This window comes from Triturus cristatus, chromosome 7 (genome assembly GCF_964204655.1).
Source record: "Triturus cristatus chromosome 7, aTriCri1.1, whole genome shotgun sequence".
Taxonomy (NCBI): domain Eukaryota; kingdom Metazoa; phylum Chordata; class Amphibia; order Caudata; family Salamandridae; genus Triturus; species Triturus cristatus.
Genome location: NC_140590.1, coordinates 1,271,830,416 through 1,271,851,097, shown reverse-complemented (window position 1 = coordinate 1,271,851,097; position 20,682 = coordinate 1,271,830,416). Strand labels below are relative to the sequence as shown.

The window sequence follows — 20,682 nt, the reverse complement described above, 5'->3', positions numbered from 1 at the left end:
TATACAAAATGTTGTACTACCCGCTCCAGCAGAAGCACTCAACTCAGCTTCGAGCAGCAAAGAAAGAGGAAGTATTCATATGAAGAGTGTCATTTATAGGGCTAGTCTCTATGGTTGTTGATGAAGTACCATGGCATTTTGGGGTATGTCGTTTTTGTTTGTATGTTAAAAACGTTTTTATTGGCTGCTGTATGTTTCAGTATGAGACATAGAAACCATAATCCGAAGCCTCCGGTCCTGTAACAGAATTACATAATCTTCTGGGAGGTGCTAACAGGGTTGGATTGGGATTAAAAATTGGCCCAGGCGTGCTAAAAAAAGTGGCTCAAATTTGCATTTTGCCTTTCCACAAAACACTGCTTCTGCGAAATTTTATAAAAAGGGGGAAGGGTTTTTTTAAAAAAAAAATGCACAGATTAGTTTACACTGGTGAAACACACCTGAAAACAAGTTTGCCCACTTTTGCTCATGCCCCCTGCCTCTGCTCAATATGCATATATTATTGGGCCAGCCCTGCGAGAGAAAGGGAGTGACACCTCTGCCAGTTGATAAAAGGGAGGTAATGGGCGCCCATCTACCTCCAGAAAGGCCCCTCTGGCATCCACTGGGCTTCTGGTGCCATCGAACAACACAGAAACAGCCCAAATCGGCCCCCCAGGCTGCTCAAAAAAGCAGCCCACGGCTGTAATTCGGATACCGATCCCTCGGGCATTGCCCGAGTGCCCGCATTACCAATCCAACGCTGTGTGCTAAGGTGTGGTTATCAAAGGTATGACACAATGCGCACAGTGTGTGGTTGTATGCTGAAAAATAAAAATGTGTATTGCAGAGCTCCATGTGTATCGTATTTCATTTGCATTTTCCCGGGCTGGAGAGGACGCTACAGTGTACATTACTACATCTCTTCACCATCCACTAACACCAAAACTCATTTTCGCCGGCAGAGCGAAGCTCATGACCCACTTCGCAGCTCCTACTAAGCGCCTACAAACTAACTGGGTGTACCTTTCAGGAACAGTATTTTGTGATAAGAAACAACCCAGTCCACACAGGCGCAAGGAATTACACGAATTTCATAGAAAATAATATTCAACAGCGGATGGTATCGACGATGAAAGCACACCAAATCCTGCCGCACGTAGACTGGATTTTAAATGGTCGTCACGTGGTGCTTCGTCGTCGCTAAGGTTTATTCTTCTAACGGGGACTAGTCATTCCAGTCTTGCTTCACGGAACGTATCATATCATCCTGCTTCTCCCTCACAGGGTAAAGCGATACGTGGGCGTGGCTACCGAATTCAGTCAAGCATCTCCAGCCAATAACATGTACGGAAAGGGGCATTTAGCAGGCCATCTGAGCTAATGAGAACCGGCGAAACAGTGCCGGCAATTCACTGGAGCTATATAAAGCCCATTTTCCCCTCCTCCCGCTCTCTTTTGCTCCCTCTCGCTCTGCACTGCTTAGATTGACGGAGAATACAGCACTCCCTGCAGCAGGTACAACAGATTTTAACGTCCAAGGCTGCCGGATGCGCTCTCCTCTGTACTCTTGTGTCGGCGCCACCCCCCTCTTTTTAAATCCGTATTAGTTCCGATCTTCCTTTAGGATTACCCACGCTCTCTTTCAGCACAGTGAATGACGACGTCCACTCGGTTGACTGTCGTCGCCTCCCTACACATGAACCCATTCTATCTTTGAGCACCTTGATCCGTTGAAATGGATACCTACCCCCCATAGGCTCATTCCTGACTTCCGGATAGCTGGCCCCTCTTCCTGGATATCTTTATTTTATCTCTCACTGTTCAGTGAGACTACTTAACTTTGCATTTTTGTTGTTGCATTTATTTATGTAGTGCGACCTCTACTCGAAAGTATCGGAGCGCTGTACACGAGCATTAGTTACATTACACAAGGACACGAATTCGTTTTTGTTACGGAGAAGATTAAGCAATTCACCCATAATTGCAGTATGTTGAGCCGACCCCGTTACTTGCCCCTGGTTCCCCAGGTCGGCAGCTCTGGTCGTTGAGCCACACCCTCTACCTGAATATTGGGTTGTAGAGGGGGTGGCGGGGTTTCGCCGCGTTCCGACTTAGTACATATAGAGTATGTATGCTTTTATCTTGCATTCTCATCTGTTTGGATTGGCTGGAGACGTGCAGTTTTGCGTTAATCCCCAGTACCCTTTTCTTTTGAGAATTAGTGTTAATAGATCTCCACCCATTTTAGCATTTGCTTCCGTGATGATTCACTGACTATTCTACTAGCATTTTGTGGAAGCATATGGTGGTAGATCCGTGATGATTCACTGACTATTCTACTAGCATTTTGTGGAAGCATATGGTGGTAGATCCGTGATGATTCACTGACTATTCTACTAGCATTTTGTGGAAGCATATGGTGGTAGATCACTTGACAGTGTATGTAGCTAATTTTGTCGGATGGTTGAAGGCTTACTCATTTTATATTTTAATTAAAATGATTAGCTGTGCCAAATTGAAAAGAATCATATTAAATGAGATGGGGGGAAGAAATCTAAATAATGACCTGGGCTGGGGTTTTACGATCGGATGGTAGTTTCCAGGAACTCAAAACATCTCAAAGAATAACCATTTCCCGAGTTCTCTTGGCGCGTCCAAGTGCGTTCTGAGAGTTTAAGAGCCTGTGTGAATTGGTGTTGCGATGTTTAGCTGAGTTAAAAGGGTATTTTGAAGGTGAGGGTGTAGAAAATCGGTTCCAGTGTAATTTCTATTGGAGCGGCTTGAGCGAGGAGGTAAGGAAGCGGGGAGGGTGGACAGTCCACCACAGGCCGATGGACGGGTGACTATTTAAGGTGGGGGTCGTGTGTTTGGCATCATGGATGGCAACGAACTAATTGCACTAGTGACATTGGGAATGATTTAAGTAGGCTATCTTCTGAATGACTCTTCGCCACTTGCGCTTCCCAAATGCAGTAATATGTAGAATTCAGATAGGAATGTATTGCCTTAACTTTTTTAGGGTGAAAAGATTATCTCTGTATCCAAGGAAATCTTAGCATGGTCCGATCTACCGGTTGCACTGTGAGCCTATAGGAGGGACCATACAATCTGTATGGTTCCTCCGGTTGCTTGTACACACTAGTCAGGCCTACTCAAGATCTCCCTTGTCTTAAGTTCCCCTCGATGAAGTTGCCTTGCATTTAGCAACATTATTTATTACTCATGCAGTGATCTCATCTGCCTCTATATGGATTTTAGAAACTGCTTGCAGTACACAATTGTATACTGTGGACTCCCACTTGCAAGTCAGATAAACATTCCCAGACGTGTTATACCATGATACCGGCTCACCCTTAAATGTACTTTCAACAATTTTCTTAACTATTTCTAATGTTAAGCCTACCCCTTACCTCACAACTATGGACTTAAGAAAGGTGCTTGAAAGTCCTTGCGAAATACCCTGTGCCTGAGTAGGTCTCTTATGTCACGTCAAAACGTAATTGCTGTATGCTCCTTGTTCATACGGCTTGTGTTGGTTTTAGTGGGGTGTAGTAGTATTTGTTCTTTTCGTTCTCCTTCGCTATCTTGTCTATTGAGAACTCCATTGTTTTACACTTTTTTTCCCGGGGGGTCTTCCACGCTTGTTATCATATCGCAGACTAGTTTATTAGCCAATGATGTGTTTTCACAGTATCTTGCTGTTCTTGAAGTCGTAGCTTTCCTTAAGGCAGTGCGGGAGTGCCTCCGGGGGGCACCCTCCGGCATTCTCAGACCCCAGGGCGGAGAGCTTCGGACTGGGTCCGGAGCGAGCCCCTCCCTTAGTTTGGTTACGCCACTGCCATAACGGGCTACAATGATCTCCTGCGGTATAGCTCTGTTTTGGGCTCGTTCGCGCTTCTTAAAAACTTGATACCATAACCAAATTTGTGCGCGAGGTGAACACGGATTAGGAAACATGGAGTGCTTTCTCTCCCCGTGACATGTTTCCTTTTGAGTGGGACTTTAGGCGAAGCCCAGCGACGGGTCCTTTCTTTGGGGGATTTAAGGCCTCTAGTGCCGGCCAGCGAGCTTGCCTAGCAGGCTTATGGTGGTCCTCTGGGATTTATCTTGACTGCGGAGAATATCTACTGCTACGGAAACATGTACCCTGCTGACTCTGCGTTACCACAGCTGTGGGGCCATGCTCTTGGAACCTTCTTGCGCCTTCCATCCAAAGATGGTACCTCTTGTGAGGCCCCTAGGTCTCTTGCTGTGAAGCTTAATATTCTGGGTGTTAGAAATGAGGATTATTCACATCGCACATGTTAAGCAGCCTGTACTCATTTTAAGGTTTGTCAATTATAAGTGCTGCTTACTTTCCTGGTTAAAAATGGTTTAACTGTCCGACAGGTGCCGACTAGGTGTGTAGCAGGGGTGACAGCAAGGCCTGCTGGGTGCGTGCCGATGAAGTAGTGCTAACGGTGGCCTGCTGTGAATGCCAGTGAAGTTGTGGTGACAGACTTGGAATATGCGACATGACTTTTGTGCGTGCCTTCCCAGCCATCAAACCTCAAGCTTCAGCCAGAGCTTACGGTTTGCAAAGCGTTTTGTATAACTGAAATCAGCCAGCCAGGATTAGCGCATTGAAGTAATCCCTGCGCTCGAGACAGCCCCACCCCCTCGCAGTCGGAGGGAATATGAAGTCTGGGTGCTTGCAAAGGCCTCTTGGGATGGCTAGTGCAAGGAGGCATGTTAATACAGGCATGCTTTAGGAGATATCTCGGGCTCTACTGCAGTCAAGATGTGCTCTGGTTGGACCGAAGGCCTGTTTTCTCAGACATGAGCCAATCCGTATTATGGACTAAGCTCATAGCTTTGTCAGGAGTACGGAGCCTGGTGGTACTCCACACCGATTAAACACACGCATCAGGAGTCTAGTAAACACCCATCTTGCACAACTGCTTGTGTGCTGCTGCCTAGCCCCTACTTACTGTTAGAACCCAGATATCAGCAAACAGTTGTTTATTGAAGTGTTACAAGTCGGATGCAAGTTGGTCTCCTCTCTGAGAATAATTTGAATTTTGTAGAGGACTTCTGCAGAACGAGGTTTCATTAATAAGAGTTGGCGTTGCACTCGCCTCAGTCATTTGTCCATCTTCTGAACTCCTGTCTCATCTAGCAGACTGGTTGGACCACATTTCTTTCCTCTTCAGTACACTGGCTTACTTTGTTTGCAAAATGCTGCTTAGAGCTTGGAAACTCCCATCAACCCCGACGCCTGGGCTCAGATGGTGGACTGTGTACCAATCTGTCTGCATTGACCTTGTAAAGTCTCCTTGCTTACCTGCTCCTAAAGGCCCACATCTGTTCAGAGCCACTAATCGTGTAGGCTCACATTTTTTTTTACCCCTAATCCCGCTTGACTTTATCCCTCTATTCTTTTAAGAAGTCTTCGTGACTAATGTTTGGTTTGATTTGTACTTGAATCATTTGTCCTGCATTAGTTCAGCAGATTTGTATCACCCCAACGGCTTATAACAGAAGCACAGCACGTCACCGCTGTGTACAGCTTTGCTTTCCAAAGTTCTTTAGACCGAACTGACTCATTGTATTGTCTGATTCCTTTGTTCACACAGGATATGAACTGCCCTCAGCTAGATCCGTATTCATAAAGCTCGGGTATGTAAGGTACCTTTCCAGTGTGCATATTAAAGCATCATCAGTAATACAAGATGGCTTTAGCATTCTTCAAACTAGCCAGGCCAACCCTTCTACCTCGCTCACCAAGGTGATATCCATGTGGGTGCATTGTTTGAAACAACCCCCCCCCCTAGCCATAAGCACCCCTTACCTACAGCTCCAGACTGCTATAGCTCCTGGGCCACAAGATTGCAGTCTGTGATCTGCAGCAGCTTTTTGGACCTAGTTTGTGACAGTGCTGCTGAAAGTTGCTATTGCCTGCTCTCCTGGGTCATCAGAACACCTGCCGGGGTGGCTGCGCTTGTGGGCCAGTGTTCCTGTCCTCTGCCTGGGAGAGGAAGGAAGCAGACAGACCTCGATGGTTTGTAGGGCAGGTTATGACGATTGGCCGCTGGCTGTAGCGCCCTGGGTATTGCTGGGCTAGTTTGGCAGCTCACCCGTCCTTGAAAGCAGTTATCCGCCTACCAAACTCTAATGGGCATCCCAGAGAGCCATGAGATGCTTACAGATGTGTCCTTTCTGGCATCACATATTTATCCTGATGGGCTAGTGTATACATTGTGGAGCTGTAGCCCTACTTGGATTTTCTGAAAATCCCTGTTTAGCAAACCGACTTTGGTTGTGTGTTCCATGACGGCGCACTGGCTGTCTCTTTACCCTTTACAGCCTTTAGAAAGTCTGTAGGCTTCTTTCTCATCTGATGCCATAACATGTTTGCACCTATACAACTCCGCTCTGACTTTCCTTCCCTAATATTTACCTCGTGGCCCGGTTTCTTGGTAACTCCTTCACTGAATACCTAAAACGGAACCTGCTTAAAGCAGATTGTGTCCAACTGCCTGATTGAAACTGTGTTCAACTTGCTTGCGGTGTTGAACTGCCTACCTTCAGTCATGAAGCCTGGCAAGCTCTTTGCTTCTAAGAGTTGTAAAACCTACAATTGCAGAAGGGACCCCATTCCAGAAAAGCTTCCAGTCTCTCCCAGATTTTCAGCTAAGCATTCTTTGCCGACACACGAGTCAGGGAAACTAAATATTAGAATTTCCCATTGCTTTGTGCTTCTCACAAAGCAGTCGCCTATGCAGCCGCAAGGTTTACAGCATATAGTTTGACCACCTCGACCAATTCATGGTCTCTGCCTTGGCTTTTCATTCATGCACCTTTCGACTAGTGTAGACAAGGGGAACTTTGGAATCCCTTTCCCAGAAGCTAGCCATCTGCCTTGAAATTGTAAGTTTAAGGAAAACTCGGTCTACACTTACCAATACGTGAACCTAGGATGTGAAACTGCGTCCTCTTGAGGGATTTTTTTCCTGAAACTTTTGACAAGAGAAATTCTTAGCTGCAGTGTATGTACTGTTCTATTCTCAGTTGGCCTTCGTAATTTTTGGAATACGAATACTGCAGTCCTTGTATGAAAGCCCATCTTCAATTTTCTTATTACAGGCAAATAGTGACGCACCTAATGTCCTGTAATAGACCTGACGTAGCTGCTAAACTGTAATGACAAATTACAGTTTGGTTCTAATGTCGGTGGCTGCCAGAGCCTCCAGCCCAGAGAAGTAGGAAACGGAGCATTATTAAAGCTGCAGTTTCAAAATCGAATGTTTTTGTAGATGCTCAATGAGCAGGAATGTTTATGGCAATGTCTTTCATGGTTTATGTAACAGTAGGAAAAATAAGATCACTGCACGCTTGTACACTCAGAGTTACAGCTTTTTAAATATTTAACTTGTAATAAACTTCTAATTTTAAGCAACAGATCGAGCTGTAATTTTGAGTTTAATTTTGCACTAGATATTCTAATTTACATTTACACACCTTGTTTTTTCACATGAAAGAGCAACACAAAGGACTTTGGCATTTTGTTGGAAGCCGATTGTGCGGCCATAATATAAGTAAAGTATTCTCTGCTGTAAATTAGAAGGATATTGCAAGTTACATGACCTTATAAAGGAATGTCGTTCAGCCATGTTGCTCTATATGGTCAAGGAACTCCGTGGTGACTTGCAATAAATAGCCATATAATATACGGCAAGGGATACTTCCATATATTGCAGTGGAGTTGTGACATTTCCAGTCACCTGTAATAAACTCGGTAGCTGATTAAGTTGTGGCAGTTAAGTTCTGACCTCTCAATACTTGCTTCCAGCAGTCGATGTGAAAGGCACACCATTAAGAGCGTCATTCAGCAGCAGTTTAAACAAGGAAAACGGAACTCTCCATGTATTATAAGGAATAAAATAACCTTTGCTGTCCATTTTAAGGATCTTGCAGGTCATGTCAGTTCCATTACTTTGTTAAGGAAGTCTGCCTTCAGCCTCGATTGTCTATGGTCATGGAAATTGTTACTTGCAATAATCTTGTGTATGGAAAGAGGTACTTTATCCCCTGCAGTAGTTGGTGGAATGTATTAAACTTATTGGGTAAAGGATGTGGCCTAACGGCTAGTGAGTTGAGGCCTTAAAGTTGACAGCCCTCAAATGATTTAATCTGGATCTTTAACTTTATCCTAGAATCTCCTGGTATTGTTTAATTGTGCTTTTGATTGGACTAACTCCTGCTTTTCTGTAAAGTGCTCTTGTAATGATATGGTCATAATTAATTGCGGCACTTTAGTTAAACCCTGTTTTTGTGCAAAGGTTTACATTTTATTTGAAGTTCTCTGTAGCCCCATTTATCTTACTGATTTCTTCTTCAGTGCCCACCTAATTACCATCCGTTAATTTTTGTAACACCCTCTTGCTTGCTTCTAGAGACATGTCTGGTAATGGTATCACAGAACGCACCTTCATTTGCATCAAGCCAGATGGTGTTCAACGGGGCCTGGTGGGGGAGATAATTAAGCGCTTTGAGCAGAAGGGCTTCCGACTGGTGGCCATGAAGTTTATGCAGGTGAGTAGATTTTGGTTTGTTTACGTTTTGTGTGCCACGCTCCCTCCCTTCATCCGAAGGGAGGAAAAGTATGTCAAGACCTGGCTATTTGAACAATAATTCTCAATAGCCTAATACCCTTTCTCCTGTCCTCTAACTTGCTGTGTCTAGGCGCCGGGAAACGCTTCTTGGGTAGCTGTTGCGCCCTATAAAATGAAATAATAAATATAAATAAAGTGATTGGCTCGGACTTACCATACACGTTGGGTAGTGATCCACTTTAATTTTGGGTTCATACTGCTGTTCTTCGATCACTGGCATAAACAGGGTTGCGACTGGCCACACCCTAACCACACTTTTTTGCTGCTTGCAGGCCTCCAGTGAACATCTGAAGGAACATTACATTGACCTGAAGGATCGCCCGTTCTACCCTGGCTTGGTGAAATACATGGGCTCCGGCCCTGTTGTGCCTATGGTGAGTTTATCCGGGTTTATGGAGTGTATACACTTGCTGCTCTGAAAATATGGAGTTACTCCTGCATTTTAAACTGACCACGTGTTTTTTTTTTTTTTTTAAATCCTAATTGTGTGCTGACCTAGAACTCACATTTCCGCATACTGATCAACACTTGCGATGGCTCTAGTTCACTCTCTAGAATGTGGAACAAAAGTCACAAAGTAATAAAGATCAATTGTAATACCCTAACAGCCACCTAATCCTAATTTTTTATAATGCTTTGGTTTCTAAGATTTAACTATTACCCAGCGAAAAGCCACTCTGTATGGCCCTTGAATGAGCTTGCCAGGGTTCTGAATGTGCTGTACATTAGTTTTGCACCTGAACCAACGAACACCTACTCGTGTTTCTTTCTTTCACAGTTCATACTCATCACTGGTAACCCCTTTCTAGTGTATAATCAACACTATAACCAGATTCCTCACCTGGAATATTCCAACGCACCATACTGGATCCAGAGATTCCCCCTGCCCCCCCAGGCAATGCTCCCTTTGTCAGTATGGGGCAAGATAAGGCTCCATGGTGACTTCATACTGGGTGATGGAGGGAAGCTTCACACAAGCACCACCCCTGCTCACTGACAAGCTTCGCAATTTGTCTTGCCTTCCATTGCTTCAGACATGCTGTGAACATCGATGCTTCAACCGTATGATGTTCAGGTCTCTGTCCCAGAGGTGGGAGAACAGTGAGTAATCTGTAGACGGAGTATTCTCCAAGTAATTCCATTCACTGTCTGGATACTTCTACCTACAGATTCCTCACCTGAAGAATGCACAGCCCATTGGTGGAGGGTCTTGACTCATGTCCAGGGGCGTAGCTTGGTCATTATGATTGAGGGGGGGCTTTCAGATCAGTCACGCTGGGACTTCTGGAGGACCAAGAGGAATGTCCCTCAGACCTGGCTGTCAAAGCAGTAGTTTCTTGAAGGTGACGTGTACCAATGTTCAACTTCCAGCCTGGCACATCTAGAATTGTCGCCCTTTCCAACACAATAGGCGCTTTGGCCCTAATAGAACGAGTCGCAGGCCTTTGGGAAGGTCGTGGGGTTCCTCCTTTGCCCGTGAATAGATGGTTTAATTCAGAGGACTAGCGACCTGAACAGTTCTCTTCTCACCCCACATCAAATATAACTTTCTTTTATAATTTCATTCTTGCATGGCTGTAGGGCACTTGTGCAGCGTAAACAAGAGATTGTCAGAAGCGGCAGCTCGCAACTGCATGGGCTTGAATGGCATGCGCTTAGGAATGTCAGGACTCCGCTTAGGTCCCACAGATAATTGACAATGATTTTGGTGGGAACGTGTTGGGGAGGGGGGGGCCTTCGGGAAATGCAGTGCAACTGATTTAATGAGGCTAGTCGGGGAAATGCCAAAAGTAACCCTTAATGGGAGACCACTGCTATGTTGGCCAATTGCAAAGCAAACCGTATCCGTTTGGCCTGCATAGGGTGCAGATGAGTAACGCTGCCCCAGACCACCTTATTTTGCCAGTCTACGGAGGTTTGGATGCAGCCCCCTATTGAGACAGGAGGACCTCCTGAAGGGCTAGCTGGATTAGAGGGTTACTGCTCAGAAGCTTTGGATAAAGTCCTTGCGCTGTCAGTATGGTGCCTGGTTTGTTCAGCATTCTGCAGAGGAGGCACCGTGTTCTTGATGTAGCGGACTGGTCTTGCCAGGGCAATACCCACTGATAGAAAATGCTGTGGGCAACCTCGCGTTGGAGACTACTCGTCACCAGCCAACATCTGACCTACTCCTCAGACTCTGATACTCAGACTCTGATAGGTGGGTGATGACCACAGGAATACTGGTTCTGCCACATAATCTAGGACCCCACCCTGTCCTGCATGTTGCAGTACCATTTGAATCCCGTCTTTTAGGACATGCAGCAGCCTTCCCTTGATGGTTGGTAGGCTTTCAAGGCCACATCGATTTCTTGTAGCGCGAAGGTTGATGGGCACCTGGGTCTCTGCTGACCAGCTTCAGTATGGGCCAAAGAATGGGGCCCAAGGATTTGCACCGCCTGCTGGTAGAGGTCGAGCAAGGGGCGGTCCCTTTCTAGGACATGAAGGTGTCGAGTGTAACATTTGCTGCATTTCCTGTTTGGTGATCTGCTACAGGGTCCATGGTGGCCCAGGGAATGTGGGGCCTGCAAGGATCGGCTTAATCAGAACATCCAATCCTTCGGGTGATGCTGCGACCTCTTACCAGACTCAGTGGAGGGATATTCCTGCTCGGCTTTCTTGTGCTATGTTCAACTTGCCAGGAGAACTCGAGTTAGACTTAAATGATGGGGACTGAACTCGAGACTGATCAAGATCAGAACCTCTCGTAAAAGCATTCTTTCTCTTGGTGATTTTACAGCTTTGCCTCCTGCTCCCGGACATGAGACTTGCATGCTACACGACCGAGTTTGACTGGAGGCCCAGTATTGTAAGCACATATCATGCAGGCCCTGCCACTTTTCCTGCACAGCTTGAATCCTGACCTCTTCAGGGCAGAATTCGTCCCAGGCACAGCTTGGGACGGTTTGTGGAGCGATCGGTCTAGTGGTACAGAAACCAAGGACCAGTTAGTGCGCAGGGGTGGTGCTTGCGTGGCCGTCACTTCATGGCACTATGATACTGCTGCAGTACCACATGGTGCCTCCTACTGACACAAGGAGCATTGGAGTCTTTGGTGACACTCGCTGGGGGCATACATCTGAGGGTGTGGAAGCAATCGGTTGCAATAGTTAGGATAGTCTACATGTGAAAACTATGCTTCGGCTGTGTACACGGAGCTGGCATTGGCACATCTTACATGGTTACATTCAAGAAGAGGTGGAGACCTGCACCACACTCTGTTCAGCAGCTGTTTTTCAGCTGAAGTCCGCAAGGGCTAAAAGACATTTCACCCATACAAACCACCATGCGAATACCCCGATTACAAACACCCCGAGAAGGCCCAAAACTCGCCATCATTCCAATTGAACACCTGACCTCATTACGGGGCGCTGTGGCTTCTTTACTCATTTCTTGGTATCGTTCAGCAAGAACCTGTGGGTGTTAACCTTAATTTTTGTTTTGAACTTTACCATGTCACCAATTTTCTGCTTCATTTTAAGAATTCCTTACCATTGGTAAGATGTGCAAATGATTTGAGTTTGTTCCACATCCACACATTCTTGGCGCCTTAATGTCATTTTTTGTGATGAAGCAAACTGGCCTTTCACCTGAATAAATGTCTTAACTGACAGCGCTCGTTCGGCCATCAGTTAAAGACTATGATCCTGGTGGTTTCTCGTCTTTTTGTCTGACGTGCACACTGCACCAGAGTTCGTGGGGATATTTAGAGCAGCTGCCGGCTACACTGCACGTTTTAAAATATTTTTTTATTATAAATCATTCCTCTTTGGAACGATCTATCTGGCAAAATGCAGCATAGGCCCTTTAGTTCACTTTTTAACCTTGCTGCTTAAAGCTTACCCTGGCCAGCTGCATTCTTTGTTGGGCTGAGAAGGGGGAGCAATATATACTCTAGTTGGGAGAAAGGGCAAAAAAGAGCAAAATAAAAGTACCTTGATGGTCATTCTGTGTTTAGTTTTGCTCTTCCTACTTTCATTGAGGTATATGCTGCACAGAACCACCCGAGAAACATGGGTGCAAGCTGATATCCACTCATGTAAGGGGACAACCCAGTATGCTGGGGTGCACCTCGATTAACACAGGTGATACCTGTTGGTGAAGTGTATCCTTTAAGTTCCAAGGCAATAGTTTCTTAAGGAACTCTTGCAAGTAAGGTTTGTTAATGTAATTTCGATTTCAGCAAAATATTAAAATTCCCAGCCCTTAGCCTTGAAGACCCGCCATGACGTCAATGAATTTAGTCTGTCGTCCGGGTCGAAACGTCTGCGTTACACATTGGCTCAGCTACATCAGGTCACATGGTTCAGAATGATGAGCACTTGTGCCTTCTACCGGAGACATTGACTTAATTTGTTCTGACCCTTTTCCCTCAATTTCTTTTTTCCTAATTGTAAATCCAGTCTGTTAATTTGTAAATTACTCACACCTGTATATAATGCATTCACATCACCCGTCACTGAGCACTTATTTCACGGTACTATATGTAACTGTTTGCTTAGACAGCCTTAGAAAATATAATACATTTTGATTGTATCTGGCAGGTATGAAGTAATTTTCTTTTGAAATTTTAGTTTGTTCGTGTTCTTTTGGTATCCAAGTTGAAAGATACTATCTAAATTGTTTATGATAATGTGAAGATCATTTTTTTATTTGTACTCCACAGAACTGTAGTTTTGTTGGCCTGTAGTTTTGGCTTCATTCCGGCTACAGAGTTGACACAATACCAATCCTTGTGATGGCTTTGGTCTGGTCTCGTATTAATCACTTATCACTCGTTTCCCCGAGGGCCATAAGGACCGGCAACTGTTGAAGTTTGTGTTGCAGTTTTAAAGATTCAGAATTCCATTAGCATTGTTTACACAATGATGCATCGATAGTTTGACACAGATTGTAGGGCTGTTGCCACAATTTTCACTATCCTTGTCACTGCGCCATCACTAAATAGGAGCACCTTAACTTGTTGTTATTACTGAATGCTTGCCTTAATTTTTGAAAATATTTTGGTGAAATGAAACTTACATTAAATGCATAAACAAACCTTACTTGTAAGATGGGTTCCTTAACCTATTGCAGTGGAAGTGAAAGGCTACACATCCTCCACAGGGACCGTGTGATATCCCTATTTAGGTCTCGCCTGGCAAAAGCCACGCATGCGCTGCTCTCGCCATGGAGAGGACCTTTTGAAATCCATGCTTACATGCACGCATCTGCATGGGCAAAGATCCCTGTTCTCGCCATCTGTCCAAAGCAGACAGCATGCGCGTATCTGTATGGACTGTGGACCGTGACACCATCTTGTTCTAAATAGCACGTTTGCCGCGCTCACTCCCCTCCCGCATTCATCAAGGTGTCGGACAGAAGCAGCGCCTTGTGCGTGTGATGTCAGCACAGACTTCCATAGCGCTGCAATGCCCTGCTTACTAAACTGTGCAGGGGACGTGCACCTTCACTGTCTGTTTTCATTCTGCACAGTTGCCAATACCAGCCTCAAGGAGCTGTGACAAACTCCCACCACCCACCCCAGCCTCGGCAGTGTGTACAGGACCCTTGCGTTATATTATGTCTGGCAGTTTATTGTAATTATACTTAAATCACTCGAATAACAGTTCGTTCCATCCAAGTGTGCCCATTTTTGTTTTTATTTTTATGGTAATGTGCTCCACAACGATGAACCAATGTATTTTATTACGGTCATAAGGTCTTAACGTTCAGATGTTTTTCAAACATTCATATAAATGGATAGAGCGCAAAACTGACAACTGGTTCCTGCAGGGCCTACTGTAAATGCCATGCCCTCCATCCACATCCCTGGCATTAGCTGCAAAAGAAGACGCGGCCTTAGAGGGCCCGGGGACCCGGCTGGAGTGGAGAGGAGGCATACAAACAAGCATTGGCATAGCCAATAGGTCTCGCCTTTGGGACCTTATGTGTTTAGCCATGCAGCAGTTGCATAACTAAATACTTATAAGGGCCCAAAAGCGAGACCTATTGGCCATGCATTGCGGCCGCGAAAGTAATTGCGGTAATGCGCCCGCGCACCTGCACTATAGCTCTAGGCTGGCCTGGTAGCAATTTTTGGAGCCCTCTCAATAAGTCTTGCCAGACCAGCGCATGCGCTGGGTCAGGCGAGACCTAACAGGCCAGCTCGACATGCAGCGGTGGAGAGCGTGAACGGACATTACATTAAGCGCGCGCACACACAGGGTACCACTGGGATTGAGAGAACAGCCCCCACCCGCCCCTCTATTCCAGCACCCACCCCTGCCTCGGAATGTAGGGTACAGCGCCTCGCATTGAAAACATTTTCAGTCTGCATCATTTCCCAGATTCATAATTGCACACTTCCATGTCAGTTCCATGCTTCTAAAGTCACCCCCTGGGTGGGGATAAAGTCATGTGGGTGCATTTCAGAAACACTGATGGCACGCAGGGTGCATAGAGCGGTCACTGGGCCCCTCAGGCCCAGCAGGGGACCCTCGCCCTCTGGAAATCCGTAGCAATCTGAGTACATTATATTGGGTAAATACACTTGCTATAGACGTATTGGCTGTGTACAATCCTCTTCGGAGCACACCTGGCGGCCTGTGGTTGTAATCGTGTATCTGTTCTTTCACCGGTGAGCAGCAAGCATGTTCGTGTGTACAAACTTAAAACCCTGTAACACTTCACATGAACACCCCGAAGACATATACATGGATGCAGCAATGTACATATCGAACGGAGGAGCGAGTGGTCCCGCCTCTGCAGTTACACATCTATCAGCTCATTCATAGGACAAACCTTTTTAGGTCTCACTGGATGGCGCACATGCTTTACCTACTGTTACCAGCTCTTTAAAATCTATTTGAAGTGGGCTTTCAGTGCGCCAAAGGGAGCACTTCTCGCTCATCTCTTCTATCCATGGCTATTCGGTATCCTGTCAGTCCAACGGAAATATTGCACTAGATCACACAAGGGGCTTTTACACCTCAGAAGTAATTTGAATTGACGCACATTCAATTGTTTATCCCACAGGTGCACTGCACAGAACCAATCCTGTTCGATTAACGGGGTTTCTACTCAACCGTGATTTTTCTTTATATTTTTTTATGGTTCATTCAAGCTGGACTCTAAATGGAAACAAAACATTGGCTTTGCTAGTGCTTGATTGTTTAGCTATTAACTTTTGCACTGTTCCATTAGTCTGCGTTAAACTTCGAAAAAGTGTGATTCACTTCAGGGGCATCCAGAAAGTTTTCCGCTACTGACTTTGGGGTTATTTCTTTGCACCTTTCAAAGGTTTTACAGTAGAGCAGCAGTTTTGTACACCTCCCAGACCCCAGCAGAGAAACAGCGGAAATAGAATGTGCCCAGGGAGGCAAATCCTGTAACTTTTTCGAGACTTGTCGCAATACTGTTCTGTACTTTTGCTATACCTTTAAAAGCAAAACAATCGACAAGAAGTGGTCAAAGGACTTTTAGGGGACGCAGCCTAGTTGCTGGAAATGAACAATTTAATATTTCAGCAGTCTTTGAGCTCTGCAAACCTTTAAAAGATTCGCAGAGCCCACACTAAAAGCAGTCTTAACATTGTGTACATAGAGTGATGCCAGTCACTAAAGCTGCACGGACGAGGGGGCATAACCCCCACTAACTGCTGAAGGGGTTGGGTGCACTGGGCTAGTTGTGTAACGGAGACTCTTGTACACGTTGTTAGGGCTCCTGTGGCTCGAGACTCTTAAACACAACACATGATTTACAATTGATGGGGGAGGTAAATCAGAAAACCGCACCTACCACTATCCCTCACGTCCAACACTTTACTGCTGAGAAGAGTGCACGAGGATGGGGCCAGCCACCATAAACCCCCTAACCGGAAAAAGCTCCAGATTAACAATGAGAAAGTATGACCACACCCACTGCATAAACTAGCATTAGCATAGCCAATAGGTCTCGCCTTTGAGACCTTATAAGTATTTAGTTATGCAGCACAATATCCTTGGTGCAACAACAACTGTTGCATGGCCAAACACTAAGGTCCCAAAGGCGAGACCTATTGGCTATGCCACGGCTTGTTTTTTTTTTTCTTGGCACTCTTCCGCACAATTTGACACCTTCAGATGCCCTAGCATTCAGTTGTGCAGTGAGCAGGGACCAAGTATTAAAATCACCCCGATTAGTTTTCACTAGCTTTAATATTTTGTATGTGATTCCTAGGGCAGTTTAACTTCAGAATTCACTGCACGTGAACGCCATGCATTATTTACTGGTAGAATGTGAACATTAAGAGTTCTGTGCAGTGGAATTACAGTGGACAAACATGCTTCATATTGAAATGGCCATGTTCCATAGATTGCTTTTGAGGGGTGTCTAGAGCCTGAAACTTACAGCTTTATTTCTTGCAGGTCTGGGAAGGATATAATGTGGTGAAGACTGGCCGGGTAATGCTGGGAGAGACCAACCCGGTTGATTCCAAACCAGGGACCATCCGTGGAGACTTCTGCATCCAGGTTGGCAGGTAAGCAATGGAAATGGTGTGTGTGTGGGGCCCATGGAGAGACTACTTGGGCCAAATCCAATGAGTCACTCGCTCCATGCGTAAATGAACGGGTTTCCCTGACGAGCGCATCCCTCTTAGTCGCATTATTGCTCTCGTGTGATTAAGTGACGTTGAAGGAACATTTTGTAGTCCCAGTGTGTATCCCTGTGGGTTAATTACTGCAATAACCACCCGCCTCTCCTTGGCCCCAGAGTGCATTTCTGGTAAACTTAATCCAAATAAGAATACAACTGCCTGTATACGAAGTTTGCAGTTTCTAAAGAATTACTGGTGTACAGTGTCCAATTGTGCTAGAAATATACTGGTTTTGGTTTTGAATGTCGTGCAATCCAAGCCCTCACTTCTGTGCAGTTTATGGGCTGTAGTCTGTTACTGATCATTTAATGACTGTCTTAGATTTGCTGGGCTAATGTTTTCTGACTCGAGCCTCCTTGGCTTGTATCTTTATTTATAGATGCAGGGGCATTTATTTCTTTATGGGCATTCATTGGCAGCCATCCTTTCAATCTGCCCTCACTGCAGTGCCTTTTAAACTAAATAGTTTGCTTCCTTATCCAAGTCCCTTTGAGTTATAACTTTTCAGGAGGCTTCATCTGTTACCCACCTGCTTGAGATTGTAAGGAGCCAAACATTGTAGCCTTTTTGTTTAGTCTGGAGAAACTCTTGCTTCACAGGCCTGCACACTAGTGACGTGTTGGTGCATGGCAGGCCAACAAGATTACCCCATGCAAGTGGACCTGCCGGAGTGTCGACTCATGTTTCATAGTTTTTGCCCTAGCGGCAGCCGATCACCAATCTAGTGTGCGGAAGCATAGGCCTGCCTTTAACCTGGAGAGGCTCAGTGAGCATGTACTCATTCTACTGCCACAGTCCTGTCAGTCATGGGTTTAGCATGTAGTGGGGGGCAGTGGACAGTGTTTTGTGACTCCATAGTTTTGACTATCATTCACTGGAGTGCTGGCCCACTTGTGTAAAATTCTGTATCTATGCACTAACATCTACCTGTGGGGTACATGCATTGTGTGAGTGAGCTAAAGTAATTGACGCGTGTGTGCCATTTTGGAAGCCCCTGGTATGTTCCTGGGCACAGGATGGAGGTGAGGTTTTTCCCCACACGATAAAATTGTATTGAAGTTGAGGGAGACTGCCTAGCCACTGAAATGAAGACTAAGTAGAAAAGGCTCCATTCAAAATTCAGTTCCTCCTTTTGCTGATAGGAGCTTTCCTTCAATATGAAAAGGATCTCTTTAGTGGAGGCCAGCCTATGGTGTTTACCGTTCACAATGTCCATTGTGGCTGACGGGTACTGAAATCTCACACCTCTGTACATCTGTGGGTGCTCTAGCTGGAAACTACCCTGCTGTTTTGGGCACCCTGCAACAAAGTACTCATCCGAGGCCTGGTTTTGAGTTGTTCGCCTTTTAAACGTATTTTGCTGGCTGTTCTCCAGTTCTTCCTGAGAATACCAATATGTGGTTTGACTGTATTAAAGTGGAGCCTCGGAAGTGGCAGTCTGACAGCAGGCATTGCTGTGACCAGATCTCCTAAAGCAGAAGGCTGCTGCAACAAAACTGCCTCTTTGCATTTAACAAATGTGCCTGCGGCTGCCCTCTGTTTGTATGACGGAACAACGCAGGGAAATACTCTGCATGCCTTTAGAGCACTTTTTAACCCGCATTTTTGGGGAACGCTAGGCTTTTCCAACATATGCCTTTTACCTACCACCCATATGGGTGTATGCGCAATGCGTGGTAAAGGCCGACGTAAAAGCATATGCATGGTAAGGATGTTTCACATGCACTCATGCGGATCGGACTCCACCCTTTGTGGCTGAATTATTGACCCCAGCAGACACCCTGAAGCAAGGCAGACTCCCACCATGAGTCTCTGCCAATGTCCGTACCTATGCAGGTCTGTAGTTATCGGGGTCTGGGTTGTGCTCTAATGCAGGCAAGCCTAGAGCTGGCACTCCCTCTCCGTCCCAGAAACGGGAGGGGAGACTCCTGCTGTGGAAGTAAGACCTGTGGGGGGGACTGTACGGGGATTTGTTGAACTGTCCTCTTACTGACGAGTGGCTTGAGCTTGATACATGCATAATACTGTCCATGCTAGAAGCAAACTGCCTAGGTGAATTTGTGAGCAACACTCAAACGGTGATGGAGGGCAGAATAGAGGCGCAGTAACCTACATGCCAGTGTTTGCTTGATCGGTACCTTTGTAGTATTTTATTAGTTTAAAGTGATTTTTCTAAAGTAAAGCCCTGACTTGGATAGGGTTCTTCTGCTGCTGGGTGATTGGTTTCTAATCTTGCTCTCCCAGTTCCACCTTACTGAGCAGCCGGTTACTGCTCCACCAGTATGGTGGAGGCCATTGCTGAAGGACAGATGGACTTTGGGACATCAGAGGCAAACTAGCCCTGTCCCCATGTTCGAGGACCTGTAGCTCGTGCCAGCCTCGGGGCCCACCCAGATGTTGCTAGATATGACCATGAATGCCATATGCTACTGATTTGAAACATGTTTGTTCAAGGCCTTAACTCAATTTGGTGAACCATGGAAACTGGCCTGCTTTAACTTCTTTTTATTCTTTCTTGGCCACCTATTTCAGCTTTTCTTTTCCCTAGTTGCTCAACGTAAGCTTTTTGTGTGGGGGTGAAGGACAATAAATATATGCACACCAGTCCCATCTCCCTCCTAGTCCTATATTGCTGTAAGGACAGTCCCTGGCTATAGGCAAATGTATATTGTGCTGATACATGCAGATCATGAATGAAACGCTCTGCGATGTTAAAGCTACTTGTACAGCAAACACATTTTCTGCCAAGCCCTATGTCCACCCACTGACTGTCATTCAATTTGTGTAGTTTTTAAATGTCTCCCATGTTGACACTTCATTTTGTAAACCCATCATGCAGTCGTAAAGACTGCATCGAAAATGTATGTTCTGGTGTTTGGACTAACATGTCTGTTTCCTCCCATAGGAACATATGCCATGGCAGTGACTCAGTGGAAAGTGCCAAAAAGGAGATCAACCTGTGGTTCAAGCCAGAAGAGCTGATCGATTACACCAGCTGCGCCAACGAATGGATCAACGAGGGGAACTGAGGCTCGCGGTCCCTTCATCGCCTCTTCGTTTCAAGACAATTCCCTGGAGGGAGCACCTTACGCTTTTATTGCCTTGTAGTTCTCAGCTCGAAGCAATTTGTAATAAACTCTTTGCCGGGAATCCTTGCTTTTTTGGGTGTTTTGTGACCGCGCATGGATCTTTGTTTTGTTGGATGCAATGTTCACAGAATTCGAAATAGTTTGAAGGGGTGATCCGTTATGGTAGCGCTGTTTGGGACTGCTATTACCAGCAGGCGCTGGGCTCCAGGAGGCGGCCCTTGCCACACCTGGGAAGCGCTATGAAGTGCACAGCCGAGTCCCGCAGCGCAGGCCGTCAGACGTGGAGGCGCCAGGCTCAGCT

At 45.8% G+C, this 20,682-nt stretch overlaps 1 protein-coding gene across 1 annotated transcript; it reads left to right on the top strand.

The window, feature by feature from the left end:
• Positions 1-1,382: 1,382 nt before the first annotated feature.
• On the top strand, positions 1,383-20,442 carry LOC146811805 (nucleoside diphosphate kinase B). Its single transcript, XM_085618796.1, has 5 exons — positions 1,383-1,497; positions 8,420-8,556; positions 8,909-9,010; positions 17,063-17,175; positions 20,198-20,442. Exons 2-5 carry the CDS (start codon positions 8,422-8,424, stop codon positions 20,319-20,321), a joined length of 474 nt encoding a protein of 157 aa, XP_085474922.1. The 5' UTR covers positions 1,383-1,497; positions 8,420-8,421; the 3' UTR covers positions 20,322-20,442.
• Positions 20,443-20,682: the final 240 nt, after the last annotated feature.

Bases quoted from the DNA above. Each gene is read 5' to 3' on its own strand.
- LOC146811805 (XM_085618796.1), top strand. From the start codon at position 8,422: ATGTCTGGTAATGGTATCACAGAACGCACCTTCATTTGCATCAAGCCA. The intron at 9,011-17,062 runs GTGAGTTTATCC...TATTTCTTGCAG, and splicing joins CCGGCCCTGTTGTGCCTATG to GTCTGGGAAGGATATAATGT. The intron at 17,176-20,197 runs GTAAGCAATGGA...TTCCTCCCATAG, and splicing joins TTCTGCATCCAGGTTGGCAG to GAACATATGCCATGGCAGTG.